The sequence below is a fragment of the Lepidochelys kempii genome, chromosome 9 (genome assembly GCF_965140285.1).
Source record: "Lepidochelys kempii isolate rLepKem1 chromosome 9, rLepKem1.hap1, whole genome shotgun sequence".
Taxonomy (NCBI): Eukaryota; Metazoa; Chordata; order Testudines; family Cheloniidae; genus Lepidochelys; species Lepidochelys kempii.
This window is the reverse complement of record NC_136388.1, coordinates 27,629,694-27,655,474: the sequence shown is the minus strand read 5'-3', so window position 1 is coordinate 27,655,474 and position 25,781 is coordinate 27,629,694. Positions and strand designations below refer to the sequence as shown.

The 25,781-nt window shown below is 40.2% G+C and overlaps 2 protein-coding genes across 2 annotated transcripts in view; both read right to left on the bottom strand.

Annotated features, from left to right (window-relative positions):
- Nucleotides 1–2,189, bottom strand: part of MINDY4B (MINDY family member 4B) — a 31,649-nt gene extending 29,460 nt beyond the window's left edge. The window contains exon 1 of the mRNA XM_078854332.1: nucleotides 2,146–2,189. Within this exon, the coding sequence (XP_078710458.1) occupies nucleotides 2,146–2,189 (44 nt within the window). The remainder of the gene's footprint in view (nucleotides 1–2,145) is intronic.
- Nucleotides 2,190–11,534: 9,345 nt separating this feature from the next.
- On the bottom strand, nucleotides 11,535–25,000 carry CLRN1 (clarin 1). The gene is made up of 3 exons (XM_073358769.1): nucleotides 24,748–25,000; nucleotides 13,120–13,299; nucleotides 11,535–11,803 (listed from the first exon to the last, which is right to left on the bottom strand). The coding sequence occupies exons 1-3, from the start codon at nucleotides 24,998–25,000 to the stop codon at nucleotides 11,535–11,537; spliced, it is 702 nt and encodes a 233-aa protein (XP_073214870.1).
- Between the last annotated feature and the right edge of the window lie 781 nt (nucleotides 25,001–25,781).

Here is a 25,781-nt window from a genome sequence, read left to right as displayed (position 1 = left end):
GACTCTGTCTGGGAGAGTAACTCTAAAACTGACACAGGGATCAGGAGAGTTTTTCTATCAGATCCACTGCTCCTGTCTCTGCCTCAGGTTTCCCCCCATTTCTCCCCTACAGAGATCCCCCACAGTTTGATGCTACAAAGTAGGCCTCACATTCCCTATCTGTTCCTGGTGCAGTGGATGTGGGGTGATTCTGCTGTGTTTTGGGCACTCTGTAGTAGGCAGAGGGCCACGCGATTTAGCTTTGTGAAAGCCAGGCAGCAGCATCTAGAGCCAAAGCCCTGACACTGACTAGCATACACCCTTTCTCCTTAACCTTCCAAGTCTGCTGTGCATAATAAAAAATGAATAATTAATCAGAGAAGGTGAATAAATTACTTTAGCTTAAGGCATCAGTAATAAGATCTGTGTAAATCTCAGCTGTTGACAGCATAAATCCTTCTAGGTGATAGTTTGGCATTTCCTGTGCCCATAGCTGATTTTTCTCATACAAATTAATAGTGACTCTCCTGTTTTTCAGTTTTAATATATCCAATGGGCCCAGTCCCATGAGGTGTATGTATTTGCACAACTCCAGTTGGACTCAGTGGGAGCCCCAACCACAATGGGCTTGTAACACTGGGTCCAATATGAGCAATTACCTAACAAGCCAGTAACAATGGGTCAATAATCACAGGGAGGTTTAAATGTAGAGAAAGGCCACTGAAAGGTGGGAATGTCCAGCCCTTAAAGCCAGTGAAAGGCACAAGAGCCATACATGGATAGCTCTCATTTGCTGTTGATTCCAAGGGGTCTGTGAAGCAGACCCATGGCCATTCAGCAAAGGGAAGAGGATTTCCCTGCTTTGTATCTTCCTCTGTCTTTGTACAGTGCCTAACACAAGTAGGTCCTGATTCTGACTGGCGCTTCTAATTGCTACTGCAATACAAATAAAAATTTATAATAATCCCTCCCCACAGAATGATCTGGGAGCAACATTGTGAAGAGATCCTTGCAAAGTTCTTCTCACCCTTAACCCTTTCCTATGGGGTTTGGTCAGGAAGGGACAAGCTAAGCTCATATTAGGTAAAGGAACAGAACCATCTTTTATCCTAACACCTCCCTCCCAAAGGTTGTGAACATTTTAATATTTGTCCTCTCTATAATCTGCACTACTGACCCTGGTCTTAATAAATAAATAAAAAGTGGATCTGCCCTAGAGACTGACTTTACCACTTCTAGGATGTGTTATAGGTCAGTTTATTTGTGTTATTGTTTTATTAAGTGTTTAAATGACCAATGAAATGTATCAAAATTATGTAAAGGAGATGTTGGTATGAAGAGGTTGACACTTAATCAACAGTTTCTACAACAAAAATTTTTTATTTTGTTTCTATATACGCCCCCTCTTACAGTTGTTCTTGGTTTGTAAGATAGCCTTCGTCAAGGAACCATAACAGTCACGTGTAATGGCTTCTTACGTGCACTATAATGACTATTGTACTTTGATGCCGTACTACATTCCACCCTATTGTATACACCCCTCTCTGTGACACATCAAAACCTGTCTGAGAAGATGTGCTCAGTGGATGCAGGCATTCTTTTAGACATCATAAGGCACACAATTTCCATCATGAGACATTGTAGAAGACTATTTTTAACAAAAGTTTAAGTAGAGACATGTAGGAAGAAGCTTTACCAGCCCCTGAAAACTGATTCCTTTTGAAAAAAGTTAGGTTCTGAGGAATTAGCAGTTGTTACTGAACTCTCTCCATTACACCATTCAAAGTGCTGTTGAGTACATCATACCTACTTAGAAACATCAGGTGAAACATTAGGGGTTTTGTTGTGAAATTGAGCATTGTCCATTAGCCTGGTGTTTTTAATGAAGAATAACTTTATTGCTTCACTAAATGTGCTTAATAGTTATCTCTTCCTTATAAAAGGCCAGTATAGATGTCCCCAGCGAAGTTCAGAACATGGTTTGCTCCACTGAAATGGATGGTTAGTAACATTTATTTGATACTGGTAGTTATGATATAGTCAGACACATGGAAAGGAATGGGAGAGCTCACCTATTGTAGTATCACCACCTTTTAGGCCAGATTCTGATCCTCTGGGCAAAGCCCAAGAATGGAAAAACCTATGGAGAGACATGGACTCCTTTACCTCGACCCAGTATCCAGGCACTCCTTGCTCACTACCAGAGACATTGTGCACCTCCACTCAAGGATTTTAGGCTAGTGGATCCATGTAGATTGTGGGCTTGACACCCATACCCTAGAGCAAGTTTAGGTTTGAAGTAGTGCTCTGTGACACACGGGGCTCATGAAATGTCCCTGCTCTGCTTATCCAGGGCTCCCTCCTCACCCCCACTGTTAGAGGACCCTGAAGGCTGGGCTTGGCAGGAAGTACTGCCCAGCAGGATTTGAGTGGCAGCCCCCAGCAGCCTCCTTTTTGGCTGATACCAGTACTTAAACCAGGAAGCCATAGAGGGGAGTTGTCTGAGCAACCACGCAGACTGTCCTACTGTCTCTGCTTCAGATCGCGCTTGTGATAGACTCTGGCTTCTGCCCCTGGTTTGTCCTCAACTTTGTTATTCGATTGCTGTCTGTAACTTGGTGACCGACCCTGATTTCCTGGTAACCTGATCCTACCTGCCTCCTGTTACTGGACTCTCACTTCACTTTCTAGCCTGTCTTGGGGGTATGTCTATGCAGCAGAGAAAAACCTGTGGCTGCCCTGTGCCAGCTGACTCAGGTTCATGGGGCTAAGGCTGTGGGGCTGTTTCATTCTGTGCAGATTTCTGGGGTCAGGCTGGAACCCAAGCTCTGGGACTTTCCACCTCGCAGGGTCCAAGAGCCCGGGCTCCAGCCTGACCCCAGACATCTACACACCAATGAAACAGGGCCGCAGCCTGAGCCCCATGAGCCTCAGTTGGCTGGCACAGGCCAGGCATGGGTGTCTAGCTGCTGTGTAAATGTACTCTTGCACTTTCACCCACGGGTAACCTGACTGTGCCTGCCTCCTGATGTCTGACTCTCAGTTTGCCCTCTGGCTTGTCTCGGACTCTGACCTCCCGAGTGCTGCTCTGACCCAAGTGCTGCTATGACCACTAGGTAACACTGCCCTCGTCCCAGTTGTGACACCAACCCACCCTCGTGTTCAGTGGAACTGTATTAGTTCAACATTTCAAACTTTGGTTTCCAAATGGTTAAGTGGGTTCTGCTGATTCACTGAGGGAGGTATCTCATCACTCACCTAGATATAGAGGATGTGGTTGTTAAGAAAGGAAGAATCTAGGGTGTGGGCTGAGCAATCCTGAGGTAGGAGCCCTCCTGGGGGATGGCATGAGCTGAACTTTCTTATGTTAGTAAGGCAATAGTGTTTGGGCTTTGTTTTGAACAAGTTGTGAAAGACACCTGCTCACACAGCTCTATGTGTCAACAGAGAACTGCACATGTTGTTCTTCAAGCAGGACCTGCAAACTCTAGGAGTCAAAAGAGTCTGAAAAAATCATTTACCTAAACATAAATATAAACAGGAATTATATTTCAGAAGAGGTGTGTGCGTGTCTGGGTGGGTGTGAGAAAGAGTATATTTAAAGCGTTTTTACACTTTGGGCCAGATTTCGTCCTCATTTACACTGGTGTAAATCCAGAGTAATTCCATTGAAGTCAATGGAGTTATCCTAGATATATATGAGTGTAGTTGAGCAAGATTTAGCCCAGTATTTGTATAATATTTTTAAAATGTTGTCACATTAAAAGAAAATGTACCAAAAACATTTTATAGGAGCAATGCTATATATCGTACATCACCACACAGCTGAGATATGTGGGGATTTTGTATAATTGCTGCCCCTGCCTCCCCCAGGATATGTTGTTTAGAGAATTTCAGGCGCAACATGTTTCTTTGTTCCAAAAAAATCCCCATCCTGCTGTATATTTTTCAATTTGCCTGCCTTGAATTGTTTGAATCCTAATATTAGCACAAAAATAATACATTCCATCTGTAGATAGATCTTAAAATGCTTTACAAAGAAGGTTGTGTCAGTGTCCCCATCTTCAAGATTGAGAGGTTATATGACCTATCCAAGATCACTTATTGAGTGATCAATGGCAGGTCTTCTGACTCCAGGTCTAGTGTTCTAAAGGCAGCCTTGTCCAATGGGTAGAAGGGAAAAATTATTTAGCTGTAGACAGCTAATGAAAGTCATTGCATTTTTGTGTGCCAGTCACATCCTTAAATTGGGTGCCTAAAAACAGTTCAGCTCAGTTCACAAAATCAGTGAAACTGAGGTGGCAGAGATCTATTAGGTCATCTTGTCCATGTACATAGCCATGGTATGTGTTAATTTTGAATACATATGTTTCAATATGAAGCTTCCATCATAGAAATGTTGCAGCTAAGAAGCTGCAGAGTTAATTCCCAGGCAGGTGGATTATTAGGGGTAATAAATAAACCCTGGCTAGTGAAGTCAGAACTATTTTAACATTAACAGGTTTCAGAGTAGCAGCCGTGTTAGTCTGTATTCGCAAAAAGAACAGGAGTACTTGTGGTACCTTAAAAAGAAAAGGAGTATGAGTGAGCTGTAGCTCACGAAAGCTCATGCTCAAATAAATTGGTTAGTCTCTAAGGTGCCACAAGTCCTCCTTTTCTTTTTGCGAATACAGACTAACACGGCTGTTACTCTGAAACCTGTGGTACCTTAGAGACTAACAGATTTATTTCTGCATCCAGTGAAGTGAGCTGTAGCTCACGAAAGCTTATGCTCAAATAAATTTGTTAGTCTCTAAGGTGCCACAAGTACTCCTTTTCTTTTAACATTAACAGATGCCAGGAGCAATGAATTAGTGTTTTTAGGGTTTTTCATAATGTCTGCAGCAGTGAAATGTAAAGAGGAATCTGTTTTTCCCACTTTGCACCATCTGTTATTTATAACAATCAGTAATAGATAAGTTGTTCGTGTTAGTTACAGGAGCAAATTAGTTTTATTTTTAATTGTTTCTCCCCTCATGTGGTAGGTATTTTATATGAGGATAAGAACTGTAATCACTTGGAAGATAAATGGAAAGTTAGGACTTTTCCCTGTATCATGATACTTGGAATAAATCACCTTTCTTTATATAGGGAAACAAGTTATAAATAACTCAGTGGGTAACCTTTCATTAAAAGTGTGCTTCAGTTACTAGAAAACATGTCATTGAGGAATAATGCCTGCTTTTATGATTCATCCATATGGTTTTATAATCCCCGGTTAACACTTCTTTGCCCAGTGTATTTACTGGACTATACTCTCCCAGTTGTTCTTAGGCAGAACACCTCATTGATTTCAGTGGGGAGTTTGGATTAAAATTTGACAGCACAAGCCAGTCCAGTATGTGTAATTCCGACATGCTATATGCAACAGCGGTCGGTCTGTTTTAGATCTCATCTTTTCCATAAGTGGCTCTTCATTGCTGTCCTTCAGCTTCTGGGCTTTCTCCTTGTCTGCAGGGGTGAGAGACATAGAATTTAGGCACAGATCTTGTGGCCCAGGGAAAGGTGAGGTGGGATATTCTTTCAATCCACCTGAAGGGGCTGGTTGGCTGGGACTCTAACTGGGAAGCTTAGTACCGGTCAGTTCTAATGTAGATGTAGGGACAGAAAATAGGTTTTGCATTGTTTCTGTTATAGTTAGGGTATGTCTACCCAGCAAAAGTTGCGTGTTTCTGCTAGTCTACCTGAGCAAGCTTAAATCCAGCTAGTGCGGGTAATAGCAGCCAAGTCAGCAGAGTGAGAGCTTCAGAGCAAGCTAACAAGCCAAGAACATACCTAGGATCCATGCTAGGCTTGTACTACTAGTGCTGAAGCCCGAACTAGCTCAGGTGGGCTAGCCCGTGCACAGCTTTTGCTGTGTTGACATACCCTTAGTCACACAAAGGACCCTATTGTGCTTGACCCTTTCAGAGGTGCAGAAGGGGGAAGTGGCCTTTCCCTCCCTTTTGCATCCCCATTCAAGAGCTAGGCCCAATTGCTCTCTTCTGAGTTAAGGGACTGCTTCCTCTTGGCATCCTGAGGCATTCTAGTCACTCCAGAGAAGGTGGGAGAAGATGGGGTTATGGCTCTGCTCCTCTCTTCATGCTGGCCTGTGGAGTTGGCTGGCTAAAGAAGGGAGAGTATAGGATGTTGCACCTTCTTTTGCTCCAGTGGTAGCTGTGAGTCCTCAGAAAATCAGGTGTTTCAGTTTAGGCAGCCAAAATTAGTTGAATGCATCTGAAAATATTATAATTGTCCCTCTTCTTCCTCATTAGCACCTGGTGTTGCTGGTTGCTGGTAAGTCCCAGTACATATGTGCTGCAGCCACTGTTCAGGGACGATTCCTCTCTGTCATGCTCTCCCTTTTGCCTTTTAATCCTTTTAACTTCCTTCTTTCTTATCTGTAAGTGTCAGGTCAAATTACAAAGGTTTCCTATCACAGGCAGCACCTCCGTGTGGAAGGAGGAATTCTTGCCTGGTGGCGCAACACAGCTCCGCTGACTCTGAGTGTTCTCAGCACTGACTGGCCCATGTGCAGTTAGCATTCTTTGCACAGTTTCTGTGGAAACGTCCACACTGCTGCCCCAGCAGGGAAGTGGCTTTTCACCTCTAGGCGTTCACAGAGGGCCATTGTGATTAGAAAATTAATAATTTTATAAAGATAATACTTTGCATTTCCATAGCAACTTTCTTCCCAAGATGTCAAAGCACTTTACCCAGATAAGTGAATGACATGGGAAGGTGTTGTGTACTCCAGGAACATGACTCACCTAATTCTCCTTTAAATCCATTAGCCTGAGACAGATTTAAATGGATTTTACTTCTCTAACTTCACAGAAGATAGCTAGTCTTGCAAGTTCTACCCCCCCCATCCACATCTATCAACGGTTATAATTAGTGATTAAAGACTTAAGCAGGATAAGGGGAAAACATAACTGGTTTATTAGACAACAAGATTTAAACAACAAGGACCCCAAAAAGAAACAGAACAAATAATAATAGTCTGGTTGTTAATGATGATGTTGTGGACATGAATTCCGGAGCCCGCAAACCCTTACACAATAGGGGAAACCGAGGGACAATAAAAGGCAATCACAGTACCATCTCTCTCACTGACCCAAGGGAGGAACCCTGTTGCTACAAGATGATGATGACCGGTTCCCTGGACTGGAACTGGAACTCAGGAACACAGGGACAGAAGCTGGAACACAGGAATGGTGGAACAGGTGATCACTTAGGTAAGTGGCCAATGTCCTCTTTTTCCTCTATCTTCTGTTCTTGAAGATGTCGTCCTATGTGTGGTATGGAGACTCTTCTTTCTTAGATGTATAACGGTTGCATTCAAGTAAGTCTTGAAGCTGGAAGCTATATGGAACCTGAAATCACTAACAAGTCCTGGTTGGGCTGGACTCTAGCTCTTGGCTGCTCATGTGGAAGACTGCCTGCCATTCTGATGGACTGCCCAGAGTAACGGTTACACTACCCTTAAATAATCTGCAGTTGCTGGGCAGACTAGGCTGTTACATGACTTACCCTTTTCCTGCTCTAATTTGAAAAAGGCAAAAAGGGTGCCAAACTCTCCATGAAGGAGGGTGTCCAAGATGGAGACCTAGTTGTTGTTTTAACAAATTCAACATGGCGAATGGGGAAACCATAACAAACAGATTTTAACCGAACACTTTTACTTCAGTTTTACACCAGCAGAACTCCACTGACTTCACTGCAGTTACTCCTGACTGTTGTGAGAGGAAAATCAGGGCCACAGCATATGAAAAATGCCATCCCCAACAATGGGTACTGATGAGGAGCTAGAATCTTGAGTATGTCTTGAAGTTAATGCTACAGACTTTGGTCTGCCAGAGAGCTGGATGTTGATACATAATATTACGACCTCCTTCCCAATGCACACGCGTGCACACACACACACAGGTAAATATGATGATGATGTTGAAACCTTTTTAAATATTTTCTTTATTCCACCCCCCTCACCATACAACTGCTTCATGCTTTCTGATCACAAAATATGTGAATATCAAAATGGCATAGGGCAGAGGTTCCCAATCTGAATTCTGTTTACTGCTAGTGGTTTGCAGAACACTTGCTGGTGGTCCATAGCAAGAAAGAACTGGTCACATGATGCTGGCTCTTACCTTTGCTTTCAGCTGCTAAAACACACAAATAGTTTCTAAGTAAACAATTGCTGTGATTGTAAAGGGGATGAGGATGAGATATGATCATGAATGGGAATGGTGTTGGTCTTCACAACTGAATAGGAGAGGTGGTGGTCCCTGGAGCATTCTCTCTAAGTGGTTCACCTTATGACAATGTTGTTTGGGAATGTGACAGGATGTGTTAGGCTCAGAGGCCCCCTGCTGGAACCCTTACAGTCTTACACAATCAGAAGGAGGCTGCAGGGAGCCGCCAATCCAGGCCCAGCAGGGCCATATAAATGCAGTTTCAGGGCTCTCTCGAGCAAGTCAGTTGCTGCCTGGAGTTGGAGGAGCACAAATGGTGTTCCTGGCTGAAGGCAGGTACAGGGATGGGATAGCTCAGTGGTTTGAGCATTGGCCTGCTAAACCCAGGGTTCTGAGTTCAATCCTTGAGGGGGCAGTTTAGGTGGTCTGGGGCAAAAAATGGGAATTAGTCCTGCTTTGAGCAGGGGGTTGGACTAGATGATCTCCTGAGGTCTCTTCCAACCCTGATATTCTGTGATTACCTGATTACATTGACAGAATAGGAGAAAGTGTTAATATGCTTTTTAAAAAGGGGGGAGGGATAGCTCAATGGTTTGAGCATTGGGATGCTCAACCCAGAGTTGTGAGTTCAATCCTTGAGGGGGCCATTTAGGGATCTGGGGCAAACATTGGGGACTGGTCCTGCTTTGAGCAGGGGGTTGGACTAGATGACCTCCTGAGGTCCCTTCCAACTCTGATATTCTATGACCATGGACAGAAGAGTTGCAGGCAGGGACTCAGGAAGCAAGAAGGTGCTCCTGGCTAATTGCTGGGATGGCGTACAAGATTTCAGCCCTACAGTAAGGTTGAAGTGGTCCTGAAGCTGCTGGGGCTGTGGAGAAGTAGTCCAGGGAATTGTAGCAGCAATGCAGTTTAGTTAAAGGGATGCTGTGGGTGGCTACTATTTGTAGGGTGCTTGGGCTAGGACTTGGAGTAGTGGGCAGACCCCAGTCCCCTCATTAGCCACTGTGGAAGTAGCTGAAATACTGAACTGTGCTAAGTTCCCAGAAGGGGAACTGAACTGGTAGGTGGCCTAGCTGGAGAGCTAGATCAGAAAGGCACAAAGTGGGCAAAGAGTCTCCAGAGAGGAAGCCTTGAGGGCATGGCCCCATACCAGGGTCGAGGGACATTTGAAGATTGTGGGACTGATGAGGACTGAGCCCAGGGAGAGCTACAAGAAGAGATGTACCAAGATGTACCAACCAAGGTACCAACCATGATGGGCCCTATTGAATTCTTTATCCTAAAGGGGTTGCTTGTATTTCACACAAACTGTATGTGACTTGGCAAGAAGGTTGAGTCACCGAACACCCACCTGAACTGAAAAAAAGCAGGCTCACACACCAGTTGACAAGGGGGCACTCTCATGAGGTGAGTGCACCCCATTACAGGGAACCTCAGTGATAGAGTATCTCTGGTTCCATGTAGCTAAAATGTATTGAAAATATTGACTTTTTTTACTGACCGCTTTTTGTTTTGTTCTTTATTTTACAAATATGAGTCCTGCTCCTGCAGTCGGATCTGCTATGGAGCCCACTTCATGCAAAGTCTTAAAAATATACAAATAATTTTTGTTTGTATATTTTTATTTTGATCCATTACATTAAAATTTCAAAGATGTTGCAAAAAATTTTAAAGTAGATAATCTTTATAACACACAAAACCAACCAGAACAGAACATCCTTTTTTTCATTTACTGTATTTCCTCATCACCAATCCTATTCAAATGATTTACAGTTTGTCTGCACACTTACTAATTGTTCATATTAAAAATATTTCTTGGTTGTGGCATACTAGAGTGTGCATTACATCTCATTCAAATTCCAATTGATATGATATGCTTTAGGAGACGATGGGGCGTAATGGATGGGACGCTGAGGTAGGAGAGCTGCATTGTATTCCATGCTCTGCCACTGATTGTCTCTGTTATCTTGGGCAAGTCACTGCCCTCCTCCCCCCTATGCCTCAATTTCCCTTCCTACCCTTTGACTCTCCTTCTGTTTAGAAAGTAAAGTCTTCAGGACAGAGAATCTCTTACTATGGGTGAAACCCTTGTGCTGTTGAAGTCAGTGGGAGTTTTGCCATGGACCTCAGTAGGACCAGGATTTCATACTATATGTATTCAAATAATAATTAATTTGGCCCCTTCTCCAACCAAGCAACAGGTTTTACTTTCTATTTCTGCCCTCTATGGTCTTCTGGGATTGTCAGTACCATGGTAGATGTGGTACCTGTGAAATATGTGTGGGTTTAAGTTGTCCGCTATCTTCCTCTAATGTTGTTTACCTGCACCACTGAGAACAAATGAGTTTTTAAAAAAATGGAGCTTCTATACTAACTAATTAAAAAAAAAATCTCCTGCTGTTCAAACTCTTGTATTGCAAAAATCCTTTGTCTGGTTAACCTCTCTTTTATTTTTTTAAGTGGGGGCAGCAGACAACACGTCAGGAAACAGAAGGCAGAAAGGAGACCTTTTTTTTGAGCAATTTAGGAGGGATGGAGGCGTATAATAAGGTTATAGGACAGTCTCTCTTTTATGGACTCAATAGTGCAAGGTACTCAGCAAGCCTGGGAGGTGCTGAATACTCAACTCCCACTGGACCCTCAATTTGGAGCATTTGTAACTATCAAGGCACAGCAAGCAATTGGGTATGCAGCCTGCTAGTTTGGTTACATATTGAATAACCGCCTCTGCCCCCCAGCATGGTTTTGAACATTACTTGTGGTCATTGTACTTGAGAGAGAGAATTCATCACCTTGTTTTGCAGGTATGGGCCCTAAATTTGTTACTTAAGCTGCAACAATACATTCTGTTTTCTTTCATTTGGTGTTTGCAGCTTTCTGGTACACTCAGCACTTTTCATTTGTTGGCCGGAGTGGAATTTTTAGTCCAGTCTTGATACATAAAACATTAGTAGTAGTCATTCCAGTACACCACTACCTTTACAGATATAGGCAAATGCTGTACTGCTGGTGGAAATGTTTGCTTTCCTCCTTTATTAAAGTACATAGGGCCCAGATCACTGTTATATCTTATTTCTTTCATAATCCCATTGAAACAAATGGGACTGCTGTCATGATAAGGTACTATGCGATGGGAGTAAGGATATGTTGATCTAGTCCTAATGAGGACCATGCATACTATGCCTTTATTGTATTTACTGTGTTGACATTTATTTTAGATTTCTTCTTGATTTTAATGTCTTTCAAATTAATCATGTAAAACCAGATAGATTTGGTCATTGTTGAAAGTGTCTGAGATTAACCTTTTTGCTTGAAATGTTATTAAAAATTGACATCAGGCTAGTACATGAGATCAGCTGCTCCAGTAGTTGTTGTGTCTGACTCTTTAGATTTTGAAAAAGGAAATTCAAATCCAGCAAACCGTATTAGCAAAACATTCAGGAAGTGCACCAAGGAGCAAACCAGGATGATCCAGAATGAATCCTGAAATTGTTCATTGTGAGTTTTAAAGATGAAACTTCCCTCTTTGTAATTTGCAATTTTCTCAGAGAGGTGGTGAATTTTCACTTCTGAAGAAAATAGTATCATGATGAGACAACTGCAAGAACCTGAAATAGAACAAGAAACATCACTGCTCTGAGAATTTCCTAACAACAAATCTTTGAGAGACATAATAACCAAAAAGTAAAATGTCATTTTCATTACATTTCAATATATATTTTATGGTCACTTAACTGACTCCTTCCAAGGTGCTTCTTTTTCAGGACCTGATCCAATGGCCATCGAAGTCAATGGGATTCTTTCCATCGACTCCAGTGAACTTTGGATTAGGATCTAAATAGCCAACCATGCCAAGTGTTATGTCTAGTGTAAGGCCTCAGTCCAGCAAAGCACATATGTAAGTGCTTAACTTGACTATTAAGCATATTAATAATCCAATTGATGTTAATGGGACTGCCCACGTGCTTAAAGGTAAGTATGTACTTAAATACTTTGCTGATCAGGGTCTTAATGAGCAACATCCCTTAGCACAATTTTTCTCTCCAGCTAAACTAATAGTAAAAATTTACTCTAGTTAAAAGTCTAATATGCCTCATTCTTTTTACTGCAAGTGGCAGTAGATTTCCTATCCCTAATGGGCTTCTTCAAATAGGATGCTTTCCAGTTGCAACCCTTACAAAGTGTGAAATGTTGGCAACAAATCTGCCTCTTGCAAAGAAAGGCCCCTGAGCCTGATTTTGATCTTGTGCTGATGTCAATCAGGAGTAATCCCAGTGAAGTCAGTAGTGTTGAGATAAGAATCAGGCCTATTGTTCTTTCTAATAAGGTACTAATACAGAGCCCTTTTCTCCCCACAGTTACACCAGTGAAATTCCACTAACATCAAGGGAACGAATGGGAGAGTCAAGCCCAAGGATTCCCAGGTGGGTTCCCCAACAAATAAAAAAAAAATAATTTTTTTTTGTGTTAGAATTTGCTGATTCATCAAAAACAAAACATTCTATGGAGATGGTTCGAATCTGACAAATGGAACCCTGCTTGCCAGGCAACTTTTGAAACCCTACCTAGAATCCAGCCAGTTTGCCTGCCTGGCTCTCTGGGACCTGTCTGGTAGGGTGCTGGGGTGCCCAGGCTTCCAAGGTCTGTGGCTGCAGACGAACTAGTGGCCATGCTTCCTACCCTGTTATGGAGAATTTTGAAGTTTTGGGGTTTGTTCAGAATCAGAACTGCACCAAATTTTAAAATAGCACAATCCTCCAAAATGGAATATCTTTCTCCAGCCAGCTATAGTTTTCAGGTTTAGATTCAATACAGCGACAGTTCTCAGGATAGTATCATGTTTTATTAAATAGATCACTTATCTTAAGTCATTAAATATGAATAAGTGACTAATTTAAATGCAGAACTATACTAAAGTACTTACATGAAATGAAGCTCCAAAGATATAACCCTACTGGACCATGCAGAGTTTCATAGGGATTGCCAAATGCATTGTACATGAAGAAACCTGTTCCCACCAGAGCAAAGACTATCAGTACTGTACAGAAGAGAATGACACTTACATGGATACTTGCAGGGATAATTTTGAGCAAATCTGGAAAAACTAAAAACAAAATAGAACAAAAAATTACTACAAACATTAGACAAAATTATCATTTTAAAAATCTGAGCAGGGATTTTGTGCTGCTCTGTGCTAATTGTTTTAAATTGTGCTCCTCAGAACTCAGTGAAAGAGGAAAATGAAGTAATCAGATTTAATTATAAACAGATTTGTAAGGATGTTTAAAGAGAAGCACATTGTGGAATTCAGAAGTGCAAATTGACCAAAAGAGAGAGACTAGCTTTGTGGGAAACCTCATCTCACCTTTTAGATCACATCTACCTACATGTATTAATAATTACTGCCCTTTCTGTGCCAGAGAGTAACTCAAAACCTTACCTTGTGATGTCCAAGCTTTTAAGAGCATTCTATCTGAGCCAGCCTTATTGTGTTGAGCTTTTAAAGAATGTAAATTCCACATATTTGAATTTTTAAATGCTAAAAATATGCCCTGAATCAGCATACTAAATGTTCACTCCCTACTCCCAAATGGTGTTAGAACAAACTAAAGTGCTTCAACATCTGTAAGTATTGCTTCTGTTACACAGTGCCTAGGGAAGATATAAAATGCAGACTAGAGTACAACATTTCAACACCCTGGAAGTCTCTGGGCCAAATTCAGTACTGATGTAAACAGTGGTGCAAATTATATGTTGGGCATAAGTTGGTCAAGAAACAGATCCTGCTGCATGTAAGTTGCAAAGTAATGTAACTGGCACTCATTTGACATTAAGTTTTTAATGTCAGTTAAGTGAGCCAGTCATAAAACAGGAAGAATGCAGTGGTAAATCAGATCCAGGTTGCATAGGTCTAAATAATGACACAAGGTGCAAGAGAGTGGAAAACCAGGTCCAATGGTGGTGATAAAGAGTGTAACTTGCACACCAAGCTGGTGGGGAGAAGGGCGGTGGAGGGCTGGTGAGGGGGGAGAATGCAGCAAGAAAATGGTGTAAGAAAATACAGCTCTCACCTCACTTAATTGTTAGGGAACCTTCCCATTAATTTTCTAGGGCAAAATTCCACACTGGCATAGTGGGTTTCAACTAACAGGTTTCAGAGTGTCACATGATTATACAAGGACAAATTTTGTCCCCACCAAACCCCAAACTGGTGTAAGTTATACTTGGTTGACATACTTACTGAATGCCAAATTGTTGCAATTTATTGTATTTTGCTTAAACCCACTTAAATCAATTTTCTGACCAAGTTACACCTTATGTAGGTTACATTGACATTACCTAACATGGTGTCAAGTATCAGGGGATAGCTGTGTTAGTCTGTATCCACAAAAACAACAAGGAGTCCGGTGGCACCTTAAAGACTAACAGATTTATTTGGGCATAAGCTTTCGTGGGATGAAGTGGGTTCTAGCCCACAAAAGCTTATGCCCAAATAAATCTGTTAGTCTTTAAGGTGCCACTGGACTCCTTGTTGTTTTTATTGACATCACCATTAACTCTGGTCCATAGTGTTCTATAAGTAACAAAGAAGTGCTGGACTCTGGATTGTTTTGGTCATTTATGTAGCTGTAGCAAATGTATGGAATTAATTCAGAGTTTTGTTTGGAGGAGTTTGGATTTTTATTATTCTCACTTTATTTGCTGAGGGTCTTAGGTTGAGATCAGGAGTACCTTTACACTGTATCGTTATTGATATTGTGTTCTTTAATTTATTTGATGGGCGCCTATTGGAGCTTTTATAAAACTAAAGAAAGTTAATGATTAACTCTCCACCAGCTTTTTCAGTTGTAATTAAGGGTTTGATTTATACTGTAGGGGAGATTAATGCATTGTATTGTATAGTGTACTTCCTTATCTGTTGGAGACAGAAAGGACTTCCCATTGAAAATGCAAGTCTGTCATTGATAATGGAACTATATTGTGTGGGCACTTATATATGGTTAAGGGTGTCCCATAATTTGATTGATGTAGGTGCAGATAGCTACCCCAGTTTGTGTTTGTAAGTTTGTTCCTAGATAGTTCCTATAGTTTTGGGTCCAGGAACTACAATTCCCAGGATGCACTGGGGGAGGAAGAAGAAGGAGGTGGAGGAGAAGAAAAATAGGAAGAATGTGAGCTTTGTGAAAGAGTGAGGGGAATAAACCTTACCTTTGCTGTTATCAAGCTTCTCGAGCCTTCCTCAAAGGGGTTCAGATATAAAAAAAACTGGCAATGAGCATAAAAGAACCTCAGAGAAACACAAAGGTAAATTTATCTAAGTGCCTCATGATGTGGACTTACCACCAGCAAGAAGAAATGTCAATTCTGTACCAATTCAGTGACATATCTAGGACATACAATATGTAAGAATAACATACAACCCAGACCAAGTGAAAGCCATTTGTGATGCACTAGAGCCTGACAACAAGGGCAAACTTTGATCCTTCTTGGGACTGCGAATACTATTAAAAGTTTGTATAGAAATTTGCTATGAAAGTAGACACCTTTGCATCATCTCCTAAAAATGATGTAAAGTTTGAATGGGATGAAGCATGCAAGACCAGCTTTAATAAGATAAAACATACAATTTCTACCAATCTGCCTCTTAGCCCTTTTATTTCTGAGACGCAAACAATTTCATAACAAACGCTTGTGAGTACAGTCTTGATTCAGCTAAAAAATGGACAAGAAGTCGCTATTGCATTCACCTCCAGAGCCTTGACTGATCCAGAAAAATCCTAGTCTGTCACTGAGAAAGAAGCTCTGGTACATTTCTGGGCAGTAAGTCACTTCAGAAACTACCTGTGGAGTAGGAGATTTATCTTTAAGATCTGATCACAAACTTTATTCAGCATGTGAGGTTGTGGGAGAGCAACACCAAGAATTGCCAAATGGACCACCAAACAAATGGACTTTGATTTCCAGACAGTATATCTTCCAGGTGCCAAGAATACCACTGTAGATTGTCTGTCTCACCTGCCCATACCTTATCATGAGTTTAAATAGAGAAATATAATGAAGAGATTGTCATTGCCCAAATATCTGCTACAACCCAAGGAGTGATCGCATTCTGAGAGTGGGCAACAGTCATGAGAGAAAACATTGTACTTCAGGACCTAAAGATTTACATTCTCAACAGATAATCTTACAAGACAATGACACCAGAACACTTGCAACCATATAGACACATATCACACGAGCTGTCCCTTGTGTAAATGAATGGATTTTGAGAATTGACTGTCTTGTGCCTACACTTCTGAGTATGATTGATTCACATGGCACATGAAGGATATCTGGGGATGAGTCTAACCAAAAGACAACTGTGACAAGTCTTCTGGTGGCCAGGGATGGACAAGCAAGTTGAGGAAATAATCAAGAATTGCATGGCTTATGTTAGTAGAGATAAGTGACAGAAAACCTTCAGCATCCTTCTCACAATAGTTGACTATCCAAGCTGTCCATGGGAGAATATGGCTCTCAACATAATAGGACCATTTGAGGATCAGCCTGTTACGCAAAGGTTTGCCATAATATTGGTAGATTCATTCAAAGTGTCCAGAAGATAGATTCACTTTAATGGTTACCCCTTAAAGAGTGATTAAGGTCATGTCATCAGTCTTCTCCCAAGAAGGATTTCCCAAGGAATTAGTGTCTGACAATGGAATGCAATTGACCTCTGTTGAAATGCAAAACTCCCTCACTAGCAATAGTATCAAGCACAAAACTGTTTGTTTATACCATCCTAGAGCTAATGGTCTAGTTGAGAGAACAAACAGACTGGTGAAAGAATTTTTTGCAACTTATCAGTTTGCAAGCTTTACTTGAAACACTGTTTGCTTACAGGACCACTCAACAACAAGAGTATCAACCTTTGAACTGTTCAGAGGACACCAGGCCGATACACGACTTACTACCTGTCAAAGGCTCACATTCTCCTTTTTCAATTAAACCTTCCAATGAAACTATTTGTGAACGTGTTAAGAATAAACAGCAGAAATACAGACAGTATGTAGATCATAAAAAAGGTGCTACAATTTGAAATTGTGAGGTTTAGATTGTGTGAAGCTGCCATACAGAGTCAAAAAGGACATTCAAGATAGCAGAAATCCAGGGGATTCTGCTGTATTAATAGATAGAAAGAAATGGAACATTTCAAGATTGTCTGCAGCTCATCAGCCAGCAGCTGAAGAATAGAGTGCTAATTCTCCACCTTGGACCAGAGAACATCAATGACACCAATAATAATGATGGACAATCTATAGTAGTAAGAATTGCTCCACTGTTAAGTCTTGTTCCTGCCTTTCCAGGTATTAGGAGAAGTGTGAAACAAAGATTGGAAGACTTTGCTAGCGGACTTAAATCATGGTTTGGAAACAACTGTTAAAAGTTTTACAATGGTTATTATTAAGGGGAAGGCTGAGTTCTATCTACCTAGATGCAGATAGCTACCCCAGTTTGTGTTTGTAAGTTGTTCCTAATTGTTCCCATAGCCTTGAAACCAGGAACTACAATTCCCAGGATGCATTGGGGAGGAACAGACGAAAGAGGAAAAAGGAAGACTGAGCTCTATGAAAGTGTGAGGGTAATAACGTTACCTTTGCTGTTATCCAGGTTCCTGAATCCTCCTCAAATCCTCCTCAAAATTGGTATTTCCTTTTTCGTTTATGGACTATAACAATGAACTGGAACAAATGTGCTAGGTTTACATTAGAAAATTTCCCTTCCTAAATTCTCCAAATGGCCTGCTGAAGCTAGGAGCGGACAAAGGTCAAGGGTATTTTATAAGATCAGAACACTTCCCCTGAGTTGCTTTAAGTAAAACATTTAATGGAACGTTTTGTGTCTGAAAACATAGTTCTGCAGGTAAAAGAGAGGGGAATTAAAGGAGAAGTAAAAGAAAACAGTGAAGCCTTAATTTTAAAAAATGGGATGTCAAAATAAAGGAAGAAGGAACTAGTGGCCAAATAAGATGTATAGATATTGTGGGCCTTTTTCTGCTCTGTCTCATGCTGGTTTTACCCGTCTAACTCAATCAGTTTGGTCAGAAGGCATCCTCTTGTGGGTTGTTGCTTTGCTACTTGTTACAAAGCACAGTACTCTGTATGTAATAACTCATTAATCAGCACTAACTTGTAAGTCTATATTTGTTTTTTAAAAATGGCCTCAATATTTTGGCTACAATTTGTTGCATGTGCAATTGTGCTCTTTGTCCTGACCACCTAAAGGCATCTACAAAGCAAGCAGTTACCCATCTAATGGGTATAAACATGCACATTATTATGCCTGCAGTTTTGCACCCATACTTAATTATTACTGAAGGATAAAAACTGTACCTGCAAAACTGGAAACTATGTTGAGGCTTAGCTAAAAACAAGGCATATTTTATCAGGCACAGTGTCAAATAAAATGTTAGGAATTATATATGGTTTTGGCATCTTTTGTATTAGGTTTTAGCTATTAGTTCAAATTATGACCATACCTACACAGGTCAGGGTGGATAGTGAATCAGATTTTCTGTAAGTAATTTTTAATCATTTATGTGTTCGGTGACAACAAATATTTTAAAACTAACCATAGAACAAACTTAACTGCTGCTGATCCACAGGGGCATGATTAAACTGGGGGTAATAACTCCTCAAACTGCCTTGCTGTGATTATAACATGCTGAGAAAGAGCTAAGTAGGAGCTTCACATAAATTAATCTACCATGTAAAATGTTTACCAGCAAACAGTTTTGTAGCTGGCATCGCAGTAAGCATAAAAAAGCAGGTAATGCAACATTTATAGTCATGATGAAATTAACAGCAAATTAATTATATTTAAGCAAACATTCGTAAAATTTGCTAGAAGCTTTGCTAAATGTAATCTTTAATATTGTCTAAAAATATAAGTGTGCACTACAGCGAGTCCAGGCATTCAAATTCCCTTCTCCTTGCCCATTACCCTCTCTCAGCCCAAAGTGAGAAGAACGCTTTAAAGCACTATTCAAAAGATCTGTTAAAAACTGTACTTGTCTTGACCGGTTTTGATGGACAAAGGCATTATGTAGTTATGGTTTTGCCTTGATAGTCCCTGAGGGGTACAATCTCATCAATGTTTCTCTTATCTTGTGATGAAACATGTCCAATTGCAGAATCAAATCTCATAAAGTCAGAGTTATTAACACAGGAATTCCTCAAATACCAGTTTATATATTTCTAGCACTCACCAAGAACTTTGCATTTAAAACTAGCCATGTACATAAAATTCAATTCAAACACTTATAGCCTTTGTAGCGTAGTTACAGAACTGCTGTTCATCAGCAACAAACAACCCCTCTGGTAGTGCTGCCACCCCACCAGGCAGGAACTAAGCCTTGTCTATTTTCAAGACATCAGACTACAGCTACAATTCATTCCTTACTATATAGGGTCTCAGAGTAACAGCCGTGTTAGTCTGTATTCGCAAAAAGAAAAGGAGTACTTGTGGCACCTTAGAGACTAACCAATTTATTTGAGCATGAGCTTTCGTGTGTGCATGCCCAAAACTATGTACAGGATTGCATGCCTAATTTGCAAGAACATTTACCACAATTGCATGTATAAATCAGGTATTTGCAAATGCTATTTCTGCTGCGAGCCACTAACTACCGGTAACTAGACATTTGCACATCTGAATACCAAGTTTCATGCACAGTCCCAGTCACTGCACATGCATAGTTCTGAAAATCAGGCCCTTCATTTATTCTTTATATTACACATTTACTTTCTTACTACCCAAAATAGTACTTACTAATAGTACTTACAGTAGTATCAGTGTAAATGGTATACATTTTAGCACTATGCCAATTAAGTTAGCCATAAACTAGGGAAAACAAAGTCTTTAGTTCATGTCGACTTTCTAAAAGGGTATATCACACATTCTATCACAAATAAGGTTCTCCAGAATTAAGTCTTTCAGCACTAGTGAATGTTTTGGGATAAAGTACAATACGGCAAACTTAATAAGATCAATCTTTATTTTAAGTAAACATACAACTACATTGTATTGGCTGTTACCCTTGACAGCTACGTCTAGAATTTTAAAATTGTATAGGTGACATATCAGGAAAAATTAAATTCAGCAGAGATGTTGTTTTGAAAGAAAAACATTTCTTCATTATAATGAATGAATTTGTGTGCTAGGTGTGAATGCCAATGACCTTTAGAAAATGAACTGCCGACCCAGAAACTGATGAGAATCAGCCAGAGTAAATGAAGCAGAAGTCTTTTCCCAGCCTGACGGGGTTTGCTGGCAGACCAAATTCATTTTACAATTAAAAGAGATATAGTGGTCAGTAGGGAACATTTAATGGGAACAAACATAGAACTAAATCATTTAACCTATTTTCCAGACTGTTTCTTCTCAGATGTGTTACAGTGTACTTCAGTTCATTAAACTGTGGACACATATATCGTACTACTTCCTGAGACATTTATAATGACTTCTAGAAAGAATTTGTGTAGACGTTGTGTGTATTCCCACAGATATGGAGAATGTCAACTGTCTCTCAGTAATTGGGCTCTGTGCAGCTGAAATCCTTCCTTAGATGCAGATATTAAGCTACCTTATCATATTTAAACACAAAAATCACATGCATTTGCTCTTTCAGCTAAATAAAAAATAGTCTGAGTTATTTGTAAAGGGAACATTAACTCCTCCACCATCCACTCTCTGTGAAAGTTCACAAAAGACAAAAATGCTTTAGTGACTGATTTTCCAAAAGGGTGTGTTTATAAGATTTATGCTGTAACCTAGTTGCAGCAGGTCATCCTCGTGGGATTCTACAGTTTCAGATGTACACTAGGGCCAGTAATCACTTCCTGGTAGTCTCTTCTGAGGACGCTACAATGAAATATTCCTGGGCATGTAAGTAGGATTTACACTGGGCTTGTAATACAAGGGGAAAATCTATTCAAATAACAATGCAATGCCACATATTTAATTTAGATAAAAGGAAGGCAACATACACTAGTGGTTCACTTAGGGCAGGGGTGGCCAACCTGAGCCTGAGAAGGAGCCGGAATTTGCCAATGTACATTGCCAAAGAGCCACAGTAATATGTCAGCAGCCCCCCATCAGTTCCCCCTCCCCGCTCCCAACACCTTCCTCCCACCAGCAGCCCCGCCAATCAGCACCTCTCCCTCTCTCCCCGCACCTCCCGATCAGCTGCTTCATGGCATGCAGGAGGCTCTGGGGGGAAGGAGGGAGGGGTGAGGGCATGGGAGCCTCAGGGGAGGGGGTGGGAAGGGGTGGAGTGGGGGCAGGACCTTTGGCAGAGCCAGAGGTTGAGCAGTGAGCACCCCCAGCATAGTGGAAAGTTGGCGCCTGTAGCTCCAGCCCCAGAATCGGTGCCTATACAAGGAGCCGCATATTAACTTCTGAGCCACAGGTTGGCCACCCCGGACTTAGGGAAATGAGAGCTAGGAGGCCTGACTCTCTACTGATTTGTTTTATGTTCTTGAACAAGTCACTTAGACCCCTGTTCAGGAAAGCAGTGACATGTATGCTTAAACTTTAAGTACATAGTTAAGGGCCCTTCCTCAGGAAAATGGGTGCATTCCTGAATCAGGGCCTTAATCTCTTTGTACCTCATTTTCTCCATCTGTAAAATTAGGATGATAATATTTGCTAGAGTTTCTTGTATTATTCTTAACACAGCCTCTTTTTTTGCTTGTGAAATATGTGCAAACATTGCAATTTCCTCATATTTATTCATTACTCAAATGTATTTGATGAATTTTTAAAAAATATTTTCCCATGTGGAATGATCACATAGTTCACTGTGGATGGATTATCTAGTGCTCAATTTTTAACATTCCACACTGTGTTTAGTATGTTTAGCTGTGATTAGCTAGATACCTCACCTAGTATTGTTTCTGTTCATCTATTGGATGTGCATGCATGCACTTCTGGGTGCAGTTACTTGTAGGTGTGAAGCATAACATTCTGGTGAATGCCACTTTGAAATTAATATTTGGTGAACATTTGTGACAGTAAAGCTTGTTTGGACGAATGGTCCCAGAAAGCTCATCCAAAGGGTATATCTCCAGTGCAAAATAAAAAGGTGAGTTCTTAACTCACATTAGCTAAACCAAGATAGCTAACTCAGGTTAAAATAGCAGTAAAGACACAGCAATTCGGTTTTTAATTTGAGCTAGCAGCTTGAGTTAAAGCCTGTAGGGGAGTCAGGGGTTGAACGCGAGCTGCAAACCTAAGTTAAAAAACAAGTTTGTGCATCTTCAGTGCTATTTTAACTCATGTTAGCTAATGTGAATTAAGAAAACACCTTTATTTATTTATTTATTTATTTATTTTTTGCGGGGAAGACAAACCCAAAGAGTGCAAGTATGAAAAGGGAGCCAATTCATTTAAAATGGGAGTAGCTATTCATGGAAAATTTGTTGCAGTATTTTGCCAGCTCTAAACTCCACTTTAATAAAGCACTTTCAGATCCTTTGTATTATTATTATTATTATTATTATTATAAATCATTACAAACCTATTAAGAGCACATTCATAATTTCTCTTTATATAGAAACAGAAGTGATATCAGATTAGAAGTGACCAATTCAGAACAGACTAGTAAATCATTTTGGTAATGACTAGTTCCATGAACCCAGCCATCTTAGGCTAGGAAAATGCATTATAACCATTTTACTTTACAATATGAGGACAATGCAAGTGTTCTAATAACTCAGGGCCCAATTCTGCAACCAGAAAAGGAGTACTTGTGGCACCTTAGAGACTAACCAATTTATTTGAGCATAAGCTTTCGTGAGCTACAGCTCACTTCATCGGATGCATACTGTGGAAAGTACATAAGATCTTTTTATATACACAAAGCATGAAAAAATGGGTGTTTACCACTATAAAAGGTTTTCTCTCCCCCTACCCCACTCTCCTAGATAAGCTATTACCAGCAGGAGCGTGGGGTGGGGGGAGAGAAAACCTTTTATAGTGGTAAACACCCATTTTTTCATGCTTTTGTGTGTATAAAAAGATCTTTTGTACTTTCCACAGTATGCATCCGATGAAGTGAGCTGTAGCTCACGAAAGCTCATGCTCAAATAAATTGGTTAGTCTCTAAGGTGCCACAAGTACTCCTTTTCTTTTTGCGAATACAGACTAACACGGCTGTTACTCTGAATTCTGCAACCCTTACTCATGCTGAGTAGTCCCTATTTGAGTGAAAGTCAGAACTACTTGTCTAAGTAAATTCTGCTCAGTGTAAGCATTGCAGAATCAGGCTCTCTGCTGGAACTTTTGCCAAAACTCATTAGTGCTTCACACATTCCCAAGCTGCTGGGGAGACAACCTCCCCACTCCCCCCGCTAATCATGTGATTCCCAGCTTTCTCCTTAACCAGTCTTAACAACTCCATTATCTTAATGAACATGAACTAAATCCAGTCAGTGCTCTGTTGTGCTATCTGCATTATCATTTGCAGTTCATAATAATATCTACAGATGAAATCTAATTCCTTTGGATTTAGTAGACTGCTCTGAAAATTCATCCCAGACTGTAACCTGCAGGGTAGAACATCAGCATAGTGTGACAGCCGGGAAAGTAATAAAAAGAACTGTCATAAATAGACCCGTTATGGAATTTAGACATATCAAAGTTTAACAGTAAACTAAATGAATTTGGTCTGCTACCTCTGCAAAAAATAGTACATAGTAAATTTTTTCTGATGCATAATCTGGTAACTTTACACCACCACAGATGATTGATGCAAGCAATTTACCATTACTGTTTCAGAAGACTGCTTCCAAATTGTCTTTTGTAATAATAATTTCATGTGGCATATTGTAAGATATGTACATAAAACAAAGATCCATTTGTTATTATCCATTTAATATGTTGCTATATATAAACTGTATGTTCACTTGATCAATGTATTAATCTTTTTATCCTTGAGGATGAACAGGTTATGAATATTGCATGTAAATCAAAACAATTTCTAACTGTCTCCTTCCATTAAACTCTGTATCTGTCAGATACCCAATTCAATTTGCAGGTCAATTAATTGAACAGCTACTAGCATAAACCCGGTATGTTTTCCCAATTAATGCAGCAGATTGTTATCTTTTGCTGCTATATTCTTCAAAAGCAGTAAATGAGGCTTTGAGCTGTCTTTCTAATAAGGCTGCTGTTACCTTACTGCTGTTGATTTCACAATAGAACATAAAATAGATAAATAGACAACAAAATCATTCTTTCAAAGTAACAAAAAAATTATGGGGAAATAGCTATTTGTTGTAATAAACCATAAGAGAGGTGCATTGAAATTGTCACTAATACTGTAACTAATATTAGTAAGGTAATTTAAATGTTAAGATGGACACACTTCAGAAACAATACCATTTAATCTTAGAATATTTTGCACTTGTTAAAACTCTTAAGTAAATAAGAACGCTGCAGCATTTGTCTGCTCATTATCATGGTAGTGTGCACTAAGGTATTAAATAATTCAAATGTCATTGTTACTTACATGAAAATCGAAAAGGTCTCCCTCCTAGCCCACATTGTCTAACACGCTCCCCGTAGAAAAGCCCATACTGAATTTCACCAATAAACTTCTCCAGTTCTGGTCCTGTAGCGTTGACAAGCAGAGCTCCAGTTTTGCACAGTATTGTTCCTTTGATCCATAACTGAGTTCCGATGGCTGCTGCAATGCCTAGAGCACAAGCAAAGCTTAATACCCCAGCTATGCAAAATATGACTTTCTTCTGTTGGGCTGGCATGGCTGCTTGCAAAGTCCTTTCTAGGGAAGGAACAAAACTTTTAATAAGAGAGCAAAACGATCTTCATCACATCAGCAAAGCAGACATACTATCCAACTTGAAAACTGCAATTTCAACTCAGTGGTAGCCCGTCCCCTCATAGTACTAGTATGCTGCTATAGTGCTAAGTAATCTCCCCCCAAAGAAGCTTTTAATTCTTTTTTTCCCTCTCCCCCTATATACTCCTAATTTATATACACACATTTTAAAAGAAGCTGTAAAATAGAACTGTTTGCAAAGTGTTTTTCAGCATATCCTCTGTGTTACTTGATAACAAAGGTTTAAGATAACAGATGGAACCTTCTGTGTAATTTGATGAATGTTTCTCCTCTTCTTCATCCTTTGTCTGATTGAGTGAGCTGAAAATTACAGAAATAGGTTTGGCTGCCATGTGACATTATCAACTGTCCAAAAAGTTAACTTCTGTAGGTGGTTTTGATTTTCCAGTGATAACTCTAAAAACTAGCAACATATAGCATTTCTGCTTGTTTCACTATTCCTTGTGCAATACAGAGAACCAGAAACTGAGACAGAAGTCCTAGGTGGAATGTCCTTTTCCCCATCAAGATCTCCTTTACAACAGGGCTAGTGTGTTTTGCTCAATAGTATTTTGTTTAAAATATGTGGCTGGATGCCAGCTTCTTGGTGGAGTTTGGACAAATATATATTTGAATTTGGGTTTTAGATATAAGCAAATAATTTCCATTTGTTTTACTCTTACACAGTAATATGTTATTCACAG